The following is a 19,194-nucleotide window of genomic DNA, read 5'->3' on the forward strand; positions in this document are numbered from 1 at the left end:
CAAAAACAATGGGTATAACTTGGATATGAGAACATAAGAATGCAAGTAACTGCAGAAGGCCTATTGGCCCATACTTCCTCTTGCTGCTTCCATATTGGTTCGAGGTCCTGAACTGGGTAGAATATAGTTGTACATTAATTGGCTGAATGCACAACTATATTCTACCCACTTCAAGACCCAGAACCAATATGGAAGCAGCAAGGTGAAGTATGGGCCAATAGGCCTTCTGCAGTTACTTGCATTCTTATGTTCTCATATCCAAGTTATACCCATTGTTTTGAGCTGTCTTGTGTTTGTCACAAGTTTGTTCACCTCACCCAAAACTTTTGTACCATATCACCTCATCCAATAGAGTATAAGTACGATGAATTTGTGTGTAAATTAAGTATTTGAAAATGTAATAAGCCATTACGAAACACGTTCAGGCATCAGACTATAAATAAAATTGAATTTTGGAGAATTGATATTTCTATTACCACCAACAGTGAAAAAAAACAAGAAATATTGAGAAAATTTGTTAGAATTATTAATCTTACCTTTTCAGTCATATTCAACAACATATGTTTACAAGAAAGACTGCTACCAATATATGTATATATACCTGTATATATATATATATATATATATATATATATATATATATATATATTTGTGTGTGTGTGTGTGTGTGTAAATCACGAAAATTAACACATGATGAAAAATGTGACAATGTCAGACCACAGACGAAGAATTGAAACAGGAATTTCCTTAAGTACTTTCGTATATTAATACATCTTCAGAAGCAATGAATGAATGAATCTGAATTCATTCCTTCTGATGTATTAATATACGAAAGTACTTAAGGAAATTCCTGTTTCAAATCTTCCTCCGTGGTCTGACACTGTCATGGGGTATATAATTAAAATATATATATATAAAATATGACAATGTCAGACCACGGAGGAAAATGAAACAGGAAATTTCCTGTTTCATTTTCCTCCGTGGTCTGACATTGTCACATTCTTAATCACGTGTTTATTTTCGTGATATACACACATATATAAAATATATATATATATAATGTACACACTATATTTATTCATTTTGATTTTTCTTTTTGAATAAAATAATGTCTTATTTACAATCAAAGGTATTTGGTGTTTCTTCTTAAAAACAGTAAATTTTGAATGGGTTCAGCAGGTATAGGGAAGAAAATATTTTCTACAAAATCCTTTACGTGATTAACAGTTCCTCCTCTATCCAAGTGGTAACTGTCAACCTGCAAGATTTACTCCTGAGCTTGGGTCACTTTCCCCACAGAAATACTAACAACAATTATTTCATTAGAATTAGATTATGAAATAAAGGAATTCCCCTGCAGTTATGGGAACACTGGGCACTGTTAGCTTGAAGGTAGCAAAACTTTCTTTGGCAGTGTTACAAACTGATTTTTATTTTAAAATCTGTAATTGTAAATAACAAGATATATGGGTTCAGTAGAATAGGTAAGCAAATATATAAACAAATAATAACAATGAAAAAGAAAGTATTAAGACATCTTGCAGCCATAACAAAGCTTAGATACATATGGGCTCCTAATTGGCCAGGTAACATATCTACATGGCTGAGGAAACCTAAATAATGGGGCTGGGTCTAGGAGTGGTGCTGGTCATAAGGAAAAGAGAATGTTTGCCGGTAGGAGAGCCTTGGTGGGGGTGTGGGCGGGTGGTCACTGGGGTCTGTTGGAGTATCATTCATGCTACTTCCCGGTAGTCCTGAGGATAAAATAATAATATTAGCCAATGTTCCCTTGCCTCGCAAGCCATTTTCTATAATCAAACAAGATAAAGAAAATATTAGAGGTGGTCTGTATACATTTACTATGTTTATGGAAGGCTAGCAGGAGCATATTAACCCCAGCACTGTACCACAGTCTTTAATATAGCTTATCCAGTGTAAAGGGGGGAAAAAATCCTTCCCTTACTTTGACTTTGGCTGTGGTGATGCCCGGAAGTCGGGCAACTCAAAAATGTTTGTTCAGCATTCACCCTGGGTAGGTCTGTTCAGCTCCACCGTGGTGCGAGAGTTGCCGAAGATATTTTTAAATATGTGTTTCAATGTGTTCGATTGTTTTTTCTGTTTTTCCATAAATATTATTCAATATTGTCATTTGCATTATACTGTATAATAAAATATGTGAAACATCAGAATTAGTGTTTACCTGGAGCTTGCCTGCAGAGGGTCTCAGGAGTTCGTCTCGCTGAGACTAGTGTTATCAGTGTTTTGCACAATATTTTATGCTTGGAACAATAAAACAGTTTTTGCTGTTATTACACTACACACACATTTATAACTACAGTATCTACAATTTCATGCACTTATGACCCACTAAGCAGCTCTGGTGGGTGTAATAATCTTGTAACCAATTATCAGAGTTTGGCTTGGCTTTCCATATTGTGTGAAACTAACCTCATGCAGTAAATATATTTTCTTCATATTTTATCTTTTACAAAGTTTTTTTCAAGTGCAATGATGCATTGGGTTTTGTCAATGTTACTTGTATCTTAGAATTTATAGAACATCGGTACGCACACGTCACTAAATATGCTCACAATATTATATTCGTTGAACAATAAAACCATGTTTGCTGTTGTATATCTACACCTATCTACATTTTAATACACCATATTGTACTGCTAAGCAATTCTGGTGTGTGTGGAATGAAATCAAAGCACAGCATATAGACAGGCTATGACCAGACAACAACACTTGATGCAGTAAAATGCCTCCAATATATGTACATTGCTAAATCTATTCTCAACACTATTAATATTATTGTCCGACAACACTATTGTCGGATTTTTGTCACTAAAATCATGGATATGAAGAACTGTCCACATGTTTATTTTCAAAAGTAACACGGTCATGTTTCATGATGTGTACATGCACAAAACTCTGTGCTGTGACTGCCTCCCACTATGAACATCATAACCACCATTGTGTTCACCGATATCTGAACCTTTTGCACAATCCGGACCTTCTATAACACTATCGAGGCAAAATATTCAGTTGGTTAGTTTGTCCATATTAAGCGATGCCGAGAGCTGCTGCAGCATGTGTTAGTGGTCACCCTTTCAATAATGAACCCCTCTCACCCTGGAGGAGTGCCCACAATTTTTTTTTTTTTTTAAATTGGATCTGTTTACTGGAGGCCTGAGGAAGCAAATGTGTGCCTCCCCGTGTGTGCTTTTAAATCTTATACAGTACTCTAAATCATTCCTGATTTACTTGTGCTATGTGGGCCAGATATCCTGTTATCTCTGTATAACATACGTAGCTGAAGGGTTAATGGCCGAGGGTAACCCATTATGACCAACTGTTCTGTTACTAGAAAATCTTCTCACTGCATCTTTAATTAGTAGGCATAATGAAATTCTAATATGAAGATTTAACATCCACATAGAATGCAATAAAGAGTCCTTGCTATTAAGATTCATCAATATAAATTAGGGTTGCAGAAAAGATATCTTGACACTGCATCAGTTTTTACCTCTCCACTGTACCATCAGATAGCTGTGGATGGTTGACATTCTGCAACTCCACAGTTGATTACACTATATGCTTCATATTAACTCGTGCTAATTTGCAATCGAATCTTGGTCCATCTAAGTAATGGTCAAGTACTATATGTTTTTAATCACTGACACTGTTCCCTCACTCCTTTTCTATTATCCTAGTTCCTTTTCTTCAGGTCTGTTTCAAGTATTATATAGTAATCCTGGCTTAGCACTTTCTCCTGATAATTACCTTACCTTAAGCACTTAAACATGATGGGTAGGTTTCTCCACCGTATGGGCCAACCATTAACGCAAACTTGGGTCAAGGAATCTTATTTTATAAATTCCAGGCTATTGGACCGACCAAGCTTAATAATTTGTCTATTGGACCATCCACAACCCACTAAACCAGTTGTGAGTGACTAAATGTGCAAAATAAACCCAAAAAGTAGAGATGCAATGAGATCACACTAGGGATAACTATTTAAACTTAAAAAAAATATATATAGGGGTAATTACCAAGAGATTTCTGCTGTAAAAAATCCAGCTGGTTCACAAATATGAGGTAGCTGAACCTTCCTATCATTATGTCTGCAGTAGTGAATTCAGATTCATGAATGTGTAGAGTTAATCACATTTGCAATGACCAGAAGTATTTTGAGCAAATTGCCTGGACTGGCAGCCAGTCCTCATAAACAAAGTTCATTCCATACACTCGGCAAACCCCCCCATTTATAATTGAAACAATGGTTTACATACGACTCGACTGATGATGTCCGAACACTTCAGGAACAAGTGTTACGCTGATGACTTTTGTTCAAACCACAACCTGTAAATGCTTTACCCACGTACAGTACTATAAATAATCAATAAAACCTAAACACCTAACCTAACCAATGCCTAAATATGTACAATATGTTAAAATATAATAAGAATTTTTTCAAATAGAATATTATTTTGAATAAACAACATTGTAAAATTTATGAATGCATCTTTGGGGTCGACCCCTAGATAGAATGGACGTGGTCTGAGGATGGGTTGGCACTGGGGATCAAGTACATTAGAAAAATATTCCAATGAAGCATAGCCTACTTGAAATATGAATATAAAAGAAAGATCTCATTTCAGTAGTAAGATCATTGTGATCAGTTGCAACAGAAAATAATGAACTTGCTTCACTGAGTCTGCCATGTATTCGGTGCCAAACACTAAATTAAATATTTACAAATTTACTTGAAAAAAAGTAAATTTGGTATCAAATAGTGCACAACTTTGTGCACAATTATTTGCAATATAGTGTCTGGTATAAAATAGCAAATTATAAAGATGTTGCAACTGCCGTTCCACTGCTGTGAAAGAGGTTTGGTATGAATCTTTCCTTGATAGGAATCTTCTTACATAAACAAATCCTTCAAGCAACTCTTTTTTTTTTATCAGCTGGGATGATGTGCCAAGCTGCAAGCTGTCTCCCCAACAGTCTGACTGATTGGGTTACCAGCCAGGAAGCTTTGCTCTAATCAAACAAAACCAACACCAGGTAGATGGAGAAATGGTTTAACATGCAATTTCATGAAATATTTTATTTATAAGACTAATAAAAATATGACCTAATATATATAGTATATCTGGAACATATAACAATGTGTTTTACCTGTTTTAGGTCCATTAGTGTGTCTCCGCGTGATGGGAGTTGGAGATGACAAGTCCACAGAGTTATTGCGCCGGTGTGGAGGTGGGTCCAACTGATACTGCTGAGGTGGAGGTGCTAACAAAGATGTAAGGGTCGGCCGATAATGATGGGAATAATGGTGGTGAGAATGTGGGTGGTGAAGGCTACTAATAGAATGTAGATTATGTCCTATTGGTGCATGATGATGATGTGTTGGATTATGTTGTAGGCCTCCTGAAGAATGCATGCGTGGTAGAGTGGATGTACGAGGTGGAATTGGAGGTGGGGAAACATCTCGTGGGGGTAACTCAGGAGCATCTGGTGCTTGTTTCACCTGAAACGACAAACGTGCGCCATTAAACAAGAGTTATAAAAGAAAATGACACCAATAACATTTACACATTATTCACTTAATTGTTTCCCATAGCCGAGGGCAAAGCCTGTAAAGCTTATCAAGGTTTCTCTAAACCAATTACTGACATCCTGCAGGATGCAACCAACAGCAGTTGCCTATCTCCTGGGTACTAACTAATAATTTATCACTGCACTGAAGTCAACTGGCCCTCAGGTAAGATAATTACCTCCAAAGGGAAGACTGGTGTTATAAAAATATATTTATCCAGGCTTGTAAGAGGGTTGAAAAGGTAATACTGAATGTAATTGAGATGAATGATAAAACATGCAGTGAAAAAGCAAAGATTCACATTACTGTTTACTATAACAACCCTCGTACAACTTCCTGTATGAGGCCTCCTTATTACGAAAGAAAGAAAAAAACATTTCTGCCTCTGACAAACTGATGTGTACTAATGTAGGACATGAATATAAATGCAATTCTAGAGACTCTGCTCTCCAAAATACATGCTATATTGGACACACTGAGTGAACACACTTCATTTGAAGGAAGGAATTACCCACACCAAACCTTGACATCACAATGCTCTCCTGAATTATTAGGACATAATAAAGGGCACCACAATCATCGCACACACACCAGTGACCAAAGGAGGTTATGAACATTTGAGGCAATCTTCATTCGTGAACTGGTCCTAGTAATTACCATTCGAATAAATTTAACATTGAGCATCCAACTGTTTCACGGTTCTTCTTTGACCCAGACGGAAGATACTCGTCATGTTAAGACAACAATCACCTGACCGTTTACTGTACTTTGTTGCTCTCTACAATTAAGGACTACTTATTCCTAGGAATGAGTATGATGGGATTAGGTGAACCCAACTTGTACATGTACAATATACCATTCCAAATTATTATTTTATACTCATGTTCTATGTACCATGTATTTACTCCTGAAGATTTCATGTTACTATCTAAATAAAAATGGAAAGACTTAAGTAATTTATTGATTCTTCATGCTCTAGATGGTGAAAAGTATTTATGTAGAACTGAAAATACCCATAATCCCATAAGAAAATTACCAACTAGCATCTTAACTAGTTATATAGACATTTAAATAATCTGTATATATCTTGATTTGACTTTTGTTGTGCTTCACTTTTGCACAAGCCCCTTGAAATCTTAATCATATATTGTCTTTGCATCTAAATTGTCAAAGGTACGGATCTCTTTTGTATTCTGCTTCCCCAATGAAAAATCTTCAGCCATCACACACATTTATTAATTTTCAAATACTGTACCATTTACCCACTTCTGCTAAAATGACTACGTCAGCTTTTTGTTTTTCCGTACCATAGCTGTTATATACTGCTCCACATCTTACTCAACACCTTTGGTCTATTTCTTTAAGAAGCATCTGTATAGGCATCTTTTGGAAAAACAGCAGACCATTAAATTTCTGTTTCTGCTCTAGTGAGTAACTACATCTGCAGTGGCATTTAAAAAATAAAAACTTTGCAGCATTAATGATTCACATACTGTATCTTGCCTGATGCAAATGTCTGTCATATTTAAGAGAATTATCTGTTATCTTTAACTTTCTGTAAATCTTCCGCATCCAGTTTTATTTACTGAACAGTACTGCATTTCTGTTTTGAATTATTTCTTCTGAGAACACTGTTTTTTTAATCTATTGAACTCTAAAATTTGTATCTATTTTTGTTTTCTTTATCCTCTTTTTGCCTATACTATTATACTGTTTAAACCTCTCCCAATTTTGATATAAAACTATTTGCAAATTATTTATACTGTATAAGCAAATCTCTCATTCCCTCTTTGACCTATTTACCAGGTAACAGGCAAATGCTCCTGTCATATCTTTTAATTTGCTCTACATATAATCTTTGCTCGAGTCAAATTAATTGACCTTTGTAAGTGACAAATATTTTGATTTGAGTAGTTTTAACTAAAAAAATAAGTTACCTTTGGTGAGGTATCCCCAATAGATGGCTCTCTCTTGCGTACTCGTGGTGGTAAAGGTGGTGGTGGAGCTTGCGGTGATGCAGGTGGTGGTGGCGGTGCTTGAGGAGGCAGGAAGTTGCTAGGAAACCCACTTATGGTCCCTCGGAATTCAGTTAACACATCTGAATAGAAGGTATTCAGAATACCGGAACATTATATTCTGCAGTACTGTAACTATAAATTCACATACATTAACCCTTGTCTGTTTCCATTTGCTACCTGTGATTACCTCCTCTGCTACAATTGCTGTATGTGATTTTTTCTTTTTCCCCCCATTTGATTTATAAACTATATTTTGTCATGCTTACCCTGATGTAAGAGATTTAAGTAGCCGAGCTGTTTAAGTGTTAAGATTGCAACAACTTCACCTATAAAATCTGTCTGGAGTATACCCAGAGTGGGTTGTCCTAAACTGAATTTTGTAAATTTGAATATTTCACTGATAATAAATGCCAAAGGAGAAAAAATCTCATTACTATCAGGTTAATAATTGTTCTTGTTTACAATATTAAAATAATTGCAATAAAGTTTACAATATAAGAAAATATTAGTAATTGAGGCTTTTGGGGTCATAATTCTCAGACCCAAAGTCTACAAAGTGTTCATGACTGGCTCAAATTTTCAAACAAGTACCCTACATGTAGCACATAAATCTATATGTTATGGTCCACAAATTCCATATTTTTTCAGTGCTGTTCAAGCTGACTAATTTTTTTTAAATTAACAAAGCACCATGTTTTTAAATATACTGCACAATTAATTTTGTTTATATTTTTAGTAAAAACCGCTGAAATATGAAGACTAACACTTACTGCCAGTGCCAATCTCTATTGGTGCAAAGACGGTAGCATTGGCACCCATGTGTAGTAGCTGTGGTTGGGGTAGTGGTGGCGTGCAGGGCGTGGGAGTGGTGGGAGTGGGAGGAGTTAGCAAGTGGGGTGTGTCATCTCCATCAGCACCCTCAGAAAGCTTAGTTCCTCTTTCAGACTGGAATATTGTTGGTAGAGGATTGGGCACTATTCCCTTGCTGCGGAGTTTGATGCCTGGAGACTTTGTGTAATTTAGAGGCCATTTACGGTCCTGAAATGGTAAGATGAATTGTTATGCTCCAAGGCTATTATTCAGAAAATATACTGGTACAATAGAATGAAATACATATTACATCTGTAATGGGAATAAAACAATTGTTTTAAGACAGTATTACGTACTTCTAAGATTTGCTTTCATTACAAAACAAAATCATCTAGATGCGTGTTCAGTCACGTGAAGGTCACCGAGAAAGATATCACTAAACATAAAGAGAAAATGAAGTTTAGGGCAATGAAGTGTCAAACTGGCATTCTAGTGCTTCTCAGACACCTGCCTTAACCCACTCTGCCACAAAAGGACAAAAGCCATTCAGTGGGAGGTTCTGGAGGCCCCAACTGTGGCCACAACCAGGAGTTACCAAATGGTTCGCCTACACTCTAGGTTGCAGGTAATGGTGTTCCCACATTTACACCCCCTCCTTCAGTACAATGAAATTACAGTGACATGATATATCAATGAGAAATGATTTCCTCACTGATTCATCAAACAATTCCGATTTCTTTGCAAGATGACACATTTCACAATACTGTACATACAATTGAACAAAACAGTCTAAACAAATTTATTACCTATAATATATAATAATAATTCATTGTCGGGGGACAGGAAGCCAGAGTGTATTAATACACGTTTGACTTTTATCAAGGCCGAATTACTGACCCCCATCCAGGATGCAACCCCACAACAAGCTGACTAACCTCTTGAGTATTTACTCATTGCTAGGTGAACAGAGGCATTAGGTACAAGGAAATATGGCCAACCATTTCTGTCCCACATTGGATTCAAACACGGAATTCTGGATTGTGCGTAGGGAACAAACCCAACTGTACTACCGCGACTCTAAATCTCTGATACCATACAGAAGTCTTATAATCCATCCCCCAAGCAATATTTGTACAACAAAAATTAAAAAGCTATTTTTCTAACAAAACAAAAAATTATACATTTTTATACAGTACAATGTAACCTCCAACTTTGAACCTCAATAATAATCGTACTCTCCAAATAAACAGAGGACAATCTACTAGACTTTATACCCAATGTATTGAGATGGATTCAACAATGAAAACTACCACAAGAGGCCTACACAACTGTTACAAATGTCAGGACTTTGTGGAATAGAAATTCCAGCCCCTCCTTTTGCAGTAGGGAAGATTCAGACCTTCCATCCTCTTATGGGACTTCTAGATCATATTCTCATGGAAGGCGAATTACCAGCCAGCCATGCATGGAGGGGGAGTTGCAAACCACCTTTGCGTGGGTAGGAGGGAAGGTTGGGTGGAGGAGAGGGGGGAGTGGTGCGGTGGAGGATGGGATAAAGGTAGGGGGAAGGATGGGTAAAGGTAGGGGGGATGGGTAAAGGTAGGGGAGGATGGGTAAAGGTAGGGGAGGATGGGTAAAGGTAGGGGAGGATGGGTAAAGGTAGGGGAGGATGGGTAAAGGTAGGGGGGGGATGGGTAAAGGTAGGGGAGGATGGGTAAAGGTAGGGGGGGGATGGGTAAAGGTAGGGGAGGATGGGTAAAGGTAGGGGAGGATGGGTAAAGGTAGGGGAGGATGGGTAAAGGTAGGGGAGGATGGGTAAAGGTATAGGGAAGGAGGGGTAAAGGAGAGGATGTTGGATAGAGAGAGGGGAGGGGGGAGGATGTGAGTGAGTGAGTGAGTGCGTGCGTGCTTGCTTGCTGGGTGTGTGGGTGTGGGCGCTGTGATTGGTTGAGCGGCTGCCGATCCCCTCGCGGCCAGCCACTCACCGCCAGGAGCGGCCTCCACCCAGCACCATCCTCCCCTCGTCCAGTCCCCTCACAACCCCGCTATACCCACTCCGGCCTTACCATCACACATCCCCCAACACCACTAGCCACAACACTAACTAAACTAGCAGCACTGCCAGCTAGGAGTCAGGACAGCAAGGAGAACTAGATAGCTAGGAAGCAGGATATCATATCCCAGGGTGGTCCTAGGGCTGGCGGCTGGGGACACGTGAGTCCGCCCAGGTGCAGACAGCCCGGCTAAAAATAGAATTCCAGCTCTCACCTTTAATAGGTTGAGTACTTAGCGTAGTGTAGGAGTCACCAGCTGCTTCACCAGTTCGCGCTGTCATCACCACTCTGTAAACCTGACACTTTTACCTCCCTTGTCCATCTCGATACAACGGATTCCAGTCTTATATAAACAACATACACATCTTTACAAGTAACAATGTAAATATCAGCTCCTTTGTCTAGCAATATAACAAAAAATCACAATATACATACAGACACTTCTTAGACGAGCCTACTGTAGGAATCATTATAAATTGTCTTGACACGCTATTGCACCAGTACTCAGCCACACTACCGCACCAGTACTCAGCCACACTATTGCACCAGTACTCAGCCACACTATTGCACCAGTACTCAGCCACACTACTGCACCAGTACTCAGCCACACTATTGCACCAGTACTCAGCCACACTATTGCACCAGTACTCAGCCACACTATTGCACCAGTACTCAGCCACACTATTGCACCAGTACTCAGCCACACTATTGCACCAGTACTCAGCCACACTATTGCACCAGTACTCAGCCACACTATTGCACCAGTACTCAGCCACACTATTGCACCAGTACTCAGCCACACTATTGCACCAGTACTCAGCCACACTATTGCACCAGTACTCAGCCACACTATTGCACCAGTACTCAGCCACACTATTGCACCAGTACTCAGCCACACTATTGCACCAGTACTCAGCCACACTATTGCACCAGTACTCAGCCACACTACTGCACCAGTACTCAGCCACACTATTGCACCAGTACTCAGCCACACTATTGCACCAGTACTCAGCCACACTATTGCACCAGTACTCAGCCACACTACTGCACCAGTACTCAGCCACACTATTGCACCAGTACTCAGCCACACTATTGCACCAGTACTCAGCCACACTATTGCACCAGTACACGCCACGCCGGTGGCGGCAGGGGAGGAGTGCCAGTGGCGGCAGGGGAGGAGTGCCAGTAACGGCAGGGGAGGAGTACCAGTGACGGCAGGGGAGGAGTGCCAGAGACGGCAGGGGAGGAGTGCCAGTGACGGCAGGGGAGGAGTGCCAGAGACGGCAGGGGAGGAGTGCCAGTGACGGCAGGGGAGGAGTGCCAGAGACGGCAGAGGAGGAGTGCCAGAGACGGCAGGGGAGGAGTGCCAGTGGCGGCAGGGGAGGAGTGCCAGTAACGGCAGGGGAGGAGTGCCAGTGACGGCAGGGGAGGAGTGCCAGAGACGGCAGGGGAGGAGTGCCAGTGACGGCAGGGGAGGAGTGCCAGAGACGGCAGGGGTAGCGGGCCACAAGGAACAACAGTCTCTCATTCACAAAAACGGATTCATTGAGAAGCGTAGGCGGTGATGGGGAGGGTGTGGGGGGGGGGGGAGTGACGCGGCGCCCATTGATCCGCCCAGCTGCCTGCTCTCACGCCCACCCCCCCAAGCCACCACCTACCCCTTCATCCACCCCCCCTCCCCCCTCCCCTACCCCATCACCCCCCCCCCTCCCCATCATCTTTCTCCCTCATAGGCTCCGGGAAGACCAGCCAATAAGGTGAAAGAAATAGGGAGTCAGAGAAGACTATGTTCTCCCAAGGCTACGAAATAGGGAATAGTCTACCACAAGGGGAAGGGATAGTCCGCAAGCCACGAGGCCTGGCCGAGGACCGGGCCGCAGGGACGTTGAGCCTCGAAATCATCGCAAGGTAATGGTGTGGAACACGATCGAATTTTAATGTTTAATTTTGCCCCAAGGGGCGAGTTTACTGGGCAGCGCCACTCATCCTGTGAGTGGACACACTCCCCAAAAGGAAGAAAACTCGCTGGGTTATTCATCCTGTCATTTGCAACCAGACACAGCTGGGACTGGACACAACTGGATAAGCACCTCCAAAGGATACCTGATCAACCAGGCTGTGACTCGTACGTCAGGCTGCGAGCAGCCGCGTCCAACAGCCTGGTTGATCAGTCCGGCAACCAGGAGGCCTGGTCGACGACTGGGCCGCGGGGACGCTAAGCCCCGGAAGCACCTCAAGGTAAGGTAAGGGACTTGCTTAACTCTCTCCAGTGAATAGTTTATCAAACCAGAAGATTAACATTTGTCAACTCCTAACATTTACGATATCTTGCGGGTGCAAAAAGGGGAAAACTTTCAAGAACAGTATCTATATTTGACAAATAGTATTTTCTTAACTATTTGCCAAATACCCACACATGGTGTCAGCAAGGCGGACAGCCCGCCCGCTATTATAACTCATACTGTATTTCTCATTGCTAAACTTTTCTCCCCCCTTCACCTGCATCTTTACTCCAAAACAAAAAATAACAAAAGGAGGGGGGAAGAAGTGGAAGGGAAAAGAGACGGTGTGCCACAAGTAGAGGGAATAAAGAATAGTCCTCAGTTGAGAGGCGGGACCAAAGAGCCAAAGCTCAACCCCCGCAAGCACAAACAGGTGAGTAAGAATAGTGCTCCACATGGAGAGCTACCACACATACAAGCTATCTTGAGGTTATCTTGAGGCTATCTTGAGGTTATCTTGAGACGATTTCGGGGCTTTTTAGTGTCCCCGCGGCCCGGTCCTCGTCCAGGCCTCCACCCCCAAGAAGCAGCCCGTGACAGCTGACTAACACCCAGGTACCTATTTTACTGCTAGGTAACAGGGGCACAGGGTGAAAGAAACTCTGCCCAATGTTTCTCGCCGGCGCCTGGGATCGAACCCAGGACCACAAGTCCAGCGTGCTGTCCGCTCGGCCGACCGGCTCCCGTCTGGGGATACCCGTGTCATATTGCCTTCGTGCCAGCCATCTCAACCACCAGTCTGACAGGGAAGGTACCCGTCACCCAAGCACCCAACTCAACCCAGACAGGTCTCAAAAACCCTATTGTTTAAAAGCCACCGGTGAGAAAAAACAAATTACAAGCGAGATTCACAGAGCAGCAACGTGACCACTTAAGATGTATACCTCCTGAACAGTATACCGGTTAAAGACGTGATTTACTAAACCACCCCGTAGTGCTTCGGAGCTCGTAAACTGTTCAGTAAATACAGACTAATCAGCCATGATGTTAGAAGTACAGATCTCGTACGGTGAATCCTGTTCGGATTCACAATCCTGGTCCCCTTGATCACGTGCACCAATCACAAGCCAGCTGTATCTGACTAATCCGTTACAAATGCGATGTGTCTGTAACAATCAGTAAACTAATATTGACATTTTCCACGAATCACCCTCAACAGGTTCGGTGGGTTGCTTGGGTTCGTACGTTACTGGTTAGGCAAAAACAGTTGAATATTTTACGGAGAGGCAAATCTAAAGAACGGGCTGGTCAGACACACACACACACACCTTGCTGGCTGGCTCCACACACACACACCTGGCTGGCTGGCTCCACACACACACACCTGGCTGGCTGGCTGGCTCCACACACACACACACACCTGGCTGGCTGGCCAGACACACACACACCTGGCTGGCTGGCCAGACAAACACACACCTGCCCGGCCAGACACACACACCTGGCCCGCCAGTTGCCTTTGGCACCACACACATTTTCGTTAAAACCTTACACAGCTAAATTATCTGGTACTCACCTTATTTGGCGGCTTTTTACAATTCTTGGGCTCAATTTCTTTGGACCTGTTGTAGAGGTAGTTGGCGATCTCGTTCTCATTCTCAGTGTCGAAGGGCTGCAGCGTCTCCAAGAAGTGCTGCAAGGGAAGAAACACAGCGGTGAAGTACAGTCCACACAAGGCGCGGGGCTGCCTCTTATGGGCCATATTCTACACAGCCAAGATGTCGTGAGGCTCCACATAATATTATATATATATATATATATATATATATATATATATATATATATATATATATATATATATATATATATATATGTCGTACCTAGTAGCCAGAACGCACTTCTGCGCCTACTATGCAAGGCCCGATTTGCCTAATAAGCCAAGTTTTCCTGAATTAATATATTTTCTCTAATTTTTTTCTCATGAAATGATAAAGCTACCCATTTCATTATGTATGAGGTTAATTTTTTGTTATTGGAATTAAAATTAACGTAGATATATGACCGAACCTAACCAACCCTACCTAACCTAACCTATCTCTATAGGTTAGGTTAGGTTCGGTTAGGTAGCCGAAAAAGTTAGGTTAGGTAGGTTAGGTAGTCGAAAAACAATTATTTCATGAAAACTTGGCTTATTAGGCAAATCGGGCCTTGCATAGTAGGCTGAGAAGTGCGTTCTGGCTACTAGGTACGACATATATATATATATATATATATATATATATATATATATATATATATATATATATATATATATATATATATATATATATATATATATATGCAGGCGATGAGTCACAATAACGTGGCTGAAGTATGTTGACCAGACCACACACTAGAAGTTGAAGGGACGACGACGTTTCGGTCCGTCCTGGACCATTCTCAAGTCGATTGTGAATGTATATATATATATATATATATATATATATATGCGAACAAGCCAGAATGGTCCCCTGGACAATATGCAACTGAAAACTCACACCCCAGAAGTGACTCGAACCCATACTCCCAGAAGCAACGCAACTGGTATGTACAAGACGCCTTAATCCACTTGACCATCACGACCGGACATAATGAGGTGATAGCCGAGGCTATTTGAACCACCCCACCGCCGGCACTCGGATAGTTATCTTGCTATGTTATCTTGCACTCTAGTTATCGGATAGTTAAAATGCTATGCCCAAGATAACTATCCGAGTGCCGGCGGTGGGGTGGTTCAAATAGCCTCGGCTATCACCTCATTATGTCCGGTCGTGATGGTCAAGTGGATTAAGGCGTCTTGTACATACCAGTTGCGTTGCTTCTGGGAGTATGGGTTCGAGTCACTTCTGGGGTGTGAGTTTTCAGTTGCATATTGTCCAGGGGACCATTCTGGCTTGTTCGCATTTGTGTTCCTCACGTGTGCCCCTAAGAATGAGGTGATTTGGTAAAATGCTATGCCCAAGATAACTATCCGAGTGCCGGCGGTGGGGTGGTTCAAATAGCCTCGGCTATCACCTCATTATGTCCGGTCGTGATGGTCAAGTGGATTAAGGCGTCTTGTACATACCAGTTGCGTTGCTTCTGGGAGTATGGGTTCGAGTCACTTCTGGGGTGTGAGTTTTCAGTTATATATATATATATATATATATATATATATATATATATATATATATATATATATATATATATATATATATATATATAAATAATAGTATATTTTGGTAGCAGTCTTTCCTGTAGACATATATTATTAAATATGACCGAAAAAGTAAGATTAATAATTCTAACACGAATTTTCTCAATATTTCTTATATTGCTGACACAGCATAGTAAGAAATCTGTTTAGTGTTTGCAGGTTATAGTTGTGTGTGTAAACTAAAGCCTTTGAAAATGTAATAAGTTATTACGAAACGCATTCAAGTGTCGCTTCAGACTAGAAATAAAAATGAATTTTGGAGAACTGATTTTTCAATTACCATCGACAGTGAAAAGAAACATAAGAAATATTGAGAAAATTCGTGTTAGAAATATTGAATTATTGCAAAAGATGAACAATATTTTCCGAATCAAAGATTACTTCAGCATAACTCTTTTAGGATTAAGTTACTTTTTGAAGTAATTCAAGTATTTTGCGTTGTGTAGCGTCTTTCACACGAGTGATATTAAAATATTTTTGACAGATTATGAAAGGAATACATTCACCTATGAATAAACAAGAATTGTATACAAATTTATGTAATTATAATGTGACGGTGTAAAGGAACCTAATGTAGTCCTGTAACGAGTCGTTTTCCTATCACAATCAAAATATTCCGGCGGCTGCGGTATAATCTATTTTGCAAATAGTCTGGGGGGAAGGTTTCTTTTCCCCAGGCTGGGAAAAGTCTGGGGAACTTCCCTAGACTTTTCCCCAGAAAGAAGTATGGGAACTCCAGACTTCTTTCTGGGGAAAAGGTGTAGAGACGGGGGGTGGGGGGGGGGGGTGTTCCACCAAGAGACAAGAACGTTTTGTTTGAACGGGGTGTTGGTATCTTGAGATGATTTCAGGGCTTTTAGTGTCCCCGCGGCCCGGTCCTCGACCAGGCCTCCACCCCCAGGAAGCAGCCCGTGACAGCTGACTAACACCCAGGTACCTATTTTACTGCTAGGTAACAGGGGCATAGGGTGAAAGAAACTCTGCCCATTGTTTCTCGCCAGCGCCTGGGATTGAACCCAGGACCACAGGATCACAAGTACCGCGTGTTAGTGCCCCACACCCCGTAACAAGCCGTGGCACTGCCGGAGACCAATAAGCAGGTCAGCCCACACAACAAGGGGTTAAGAGGGGACATCCGAGGCAGGAACCGTGGCGAATGAGGTCTTCCCGAGGGGACGCAGGGAACAGTGTCATCACACGCCTAGCTCATCACCACGCCCGATTACTGGTTTCCTCCGCCACCCACACCCACCCTCTTCCACCCCATCATCACCCATTGCCCAATACACCCAATTGCCGCCCATTATCGCCACCCACTTCCCAGCACAATTATCGCCAACTACGCCACCACCACCCTAATTCGTGACGCCCACCGACCATTGAATTAGACCATATATTGGTCAAGATGACCGCCAATCACTCCAAGACTAGAGCGAGTGTGTGAAAACCTTCGTAGAATAGGCTGACAAAGCCCTGGCCAAGGCAAGAAAGAGACTTTAGGCAAAATGTCTATGTATTCCGGATACAATAAGCTCGCACCGCCCGCAGGCGTCTCTCCCGCCTTACTTCATGTAGCAGTAAATAGGTACCTGGGAGTTAGTCAGCTGTCACGGCCTGCTTCCTGGGGGTGGAGGCCTGGTCGAGGACCGGGCCGAGGAGATACTAAAGCCCCGAAATCATCTCAAGGTAACCTCAACATGATGCTGTACGGTAAAATCAACTACATCACTAGCCTTCATACCCGTCTCTCAAATATGAGGCTAACGAAAAGTATAATTAGTTAAGGGCCGAACCACACACCACATGATGGAGTAACGTCGAGGTTTCGGTCTATCATGGACCTTTATCAAGCCCTGACAGGACTTTATAATTGTTCTGGACGGACCGAAAAGTTGTGGTTGCTTCACCAATCTGATGTGTGGTTTGCTCAGCCACGTTATTGTGACTCATCGCCTGTATAATTACTTTATTACAAACCTCAATTATTTAGCTTAATAATTTCACTGAGTAATGAAATGCAAAATGTTGGTCATAAATTATGCATTTAATAGAACGTTTGGGCTCATTTCCTGAACCCCCTTTGTTTTGCTAACCTTTCCTCCACCACCAATGTGATGGCGAGGGGTCCATGATATACTAATTGAACCCATGACAACCACTGAGGCTAGTGCTTGGACCGCACTCCCATAGACCTTGTAAACAACAGGCTTGGAAAGAAAGCAAGAATATCTCGAATAATAATTGGGATATGAAGTGAAGAAGAAAACCCCCTGGTTTCTTGGGTGAATTTGGAACGACGATACGATTTGATGTGTGGTATCTTCTTGAGGTTATCTTGAGATGATTTCGGGGCTTTAGTGTCCCCGCGGCCCGGTCCTCGACCAGGCCTCCACCCCCAGGAAGCAGCCTGTGACAGCTGACTAACTCCCAGGTACCTATTTACTGCTAGGTAACAGGGGCATTCAGGGTGAAAGAAACTTTTGCCCATTTGTTTCTGCCTCGTGCGGGAATCGAACCCGCGCCACAGAATTACGAGTCGTGCGCGCTATCCACCAAGCTACGAGGCCCCCTGGTATATGAGATATAGCGCACATGATGGGTGTCGACACATGCTATGCGAGCATACATAGGTAAGTATATGATGCCTACCTGACAACAGGACTCTAGTATCCTGAGGCAGCGACACATGGCTACCAGGCGACACACGTGGGCAGGGCAGAGTGTAGCCAGACCCCGCCGCCTGCCCGCGGGCGGGTGGTGCACGGTCAGACTCGACCCTGCCCACCCGCCCTCCAGAAGATACTCCTCCACAACCACCGCCACACTAACGCCCGCCCGCACACACCACGCCCGCTGGCGCCCGCCCACACACACACACACCACGCCCACACCACCCAACACCTTCGCTACTTCATCCTTACCCCACTACAACATTAGTGGCGGTATGGAGGAGTCTGCGAGGGCGAGATATTGTAGTGGTGAAGCTGGGTGTTGCTTGGCTAATTGGCGCGTAGTCGGGCTCTTGTGTGATGGGGAATTGTAGTGTTGCAGGACTTAGTGGGGACGTTCTGGGGGGATGGCTAGGCGGGGCGGTGTTCTTGTAGAGGAGGGGGGCCTAGGTCGAAGTGTTGTAGGGGCTAAGCGGAGCGTGTAGAGGGCCAGAAAGTGGACTCGGAGCCTCTTCGCAAGACTCGGCCTTCTTCGTCAAATTTGGACACTTCACTTTCCCACTCCAACGGTCACCCTTGGT

At 42.4% G+C, this 19,194-nt stretch overlaps 1 protein-coding gene and 1 non-coding gene across 2 annotated transcripts; one reads left to right on the forward strand and one right to left on the reverse strand.

The window, feature by feature from the left end:
* Window positions 1-1,402: 1,402 nt before the first annotated feature.
* Window positions 1,403-18,795, reverse strand: LOC138371102 (son of sevenless homolog 2-like). The gene is made up of 6 exons (XM_069335841.1): window positions 18,594-18,795; window positions 14,286-14,402; window positions 8,397-8,664; window positions 7,546-7,706; window positions 5,188-5,539; window positions 1,403-1,754 (listed from the first exon to the last, which is right to left on the reverse strand). Exons 1-6 carry the CDS (start codon window positions 18,630-18,632, stop codon window positions 1,633-1,635), a joined length of 1,059 nt encoding a protein of 352 aa, XP_069191942.1. The 5' UTR covers window positions 18,633-18,795; the 3' UTR covers window positions 1,403-1,632.
* On the forward strand, window positions 4,930-6,556 carry LOC123762059 (NFKB inhibitor interacting Ras like 1). Its single transcript, XR_011230303.1, has 2 exons — window positions 4,930-5,073; window positions 5,197-6,556. It is a non-coding gene; the product is annotated as an NFKB inhibitor interacting Ras like 1 (transcript).
* Window positions 18,796-19,194: the final 399 nt, after the last annotated feature.

This window comes from Procambarus clarkii, chromosome 34 (assembly GCF_040958095.1).
Source record: "Procambarus clarkii isolate CNS0578487 chromosome 34, FALCON_Pclarkii_2.0, whole genome shotgun sequence".
In the NCBI taxonomy this organism is placed as follows: Eukaryota; Metazoa; Arthropoda; class Malacostraca; order Decapoda; family Cambaridae; genus Procambarus; species Procambarus clarkii.

Bases quoted from the DNA above. Each gene is read 5' to 3' on its own strand.
- LOC138371102 (XM_069335841.1), bottom strand. From the start codon at position 18,632: ATGTGTCGCTGCCTCAGGATACTAGAGTCCTGTTGTCAG. The intron at 14,403-18,593 runs GTAGGCATCATA...CTTCCCTTGCAG, and splicing joins TACTAGAGTCCTGTTGTCAG to CACTTCTTGGAGACGCTGCA. The intron at 8,665-14,285 runs GTGAGTACCAGA...TTACCATTTCAG, and splicing joins GTAAAAAGCCGCCAAATAAG to GACCGTAAATGGCCTCTAAA.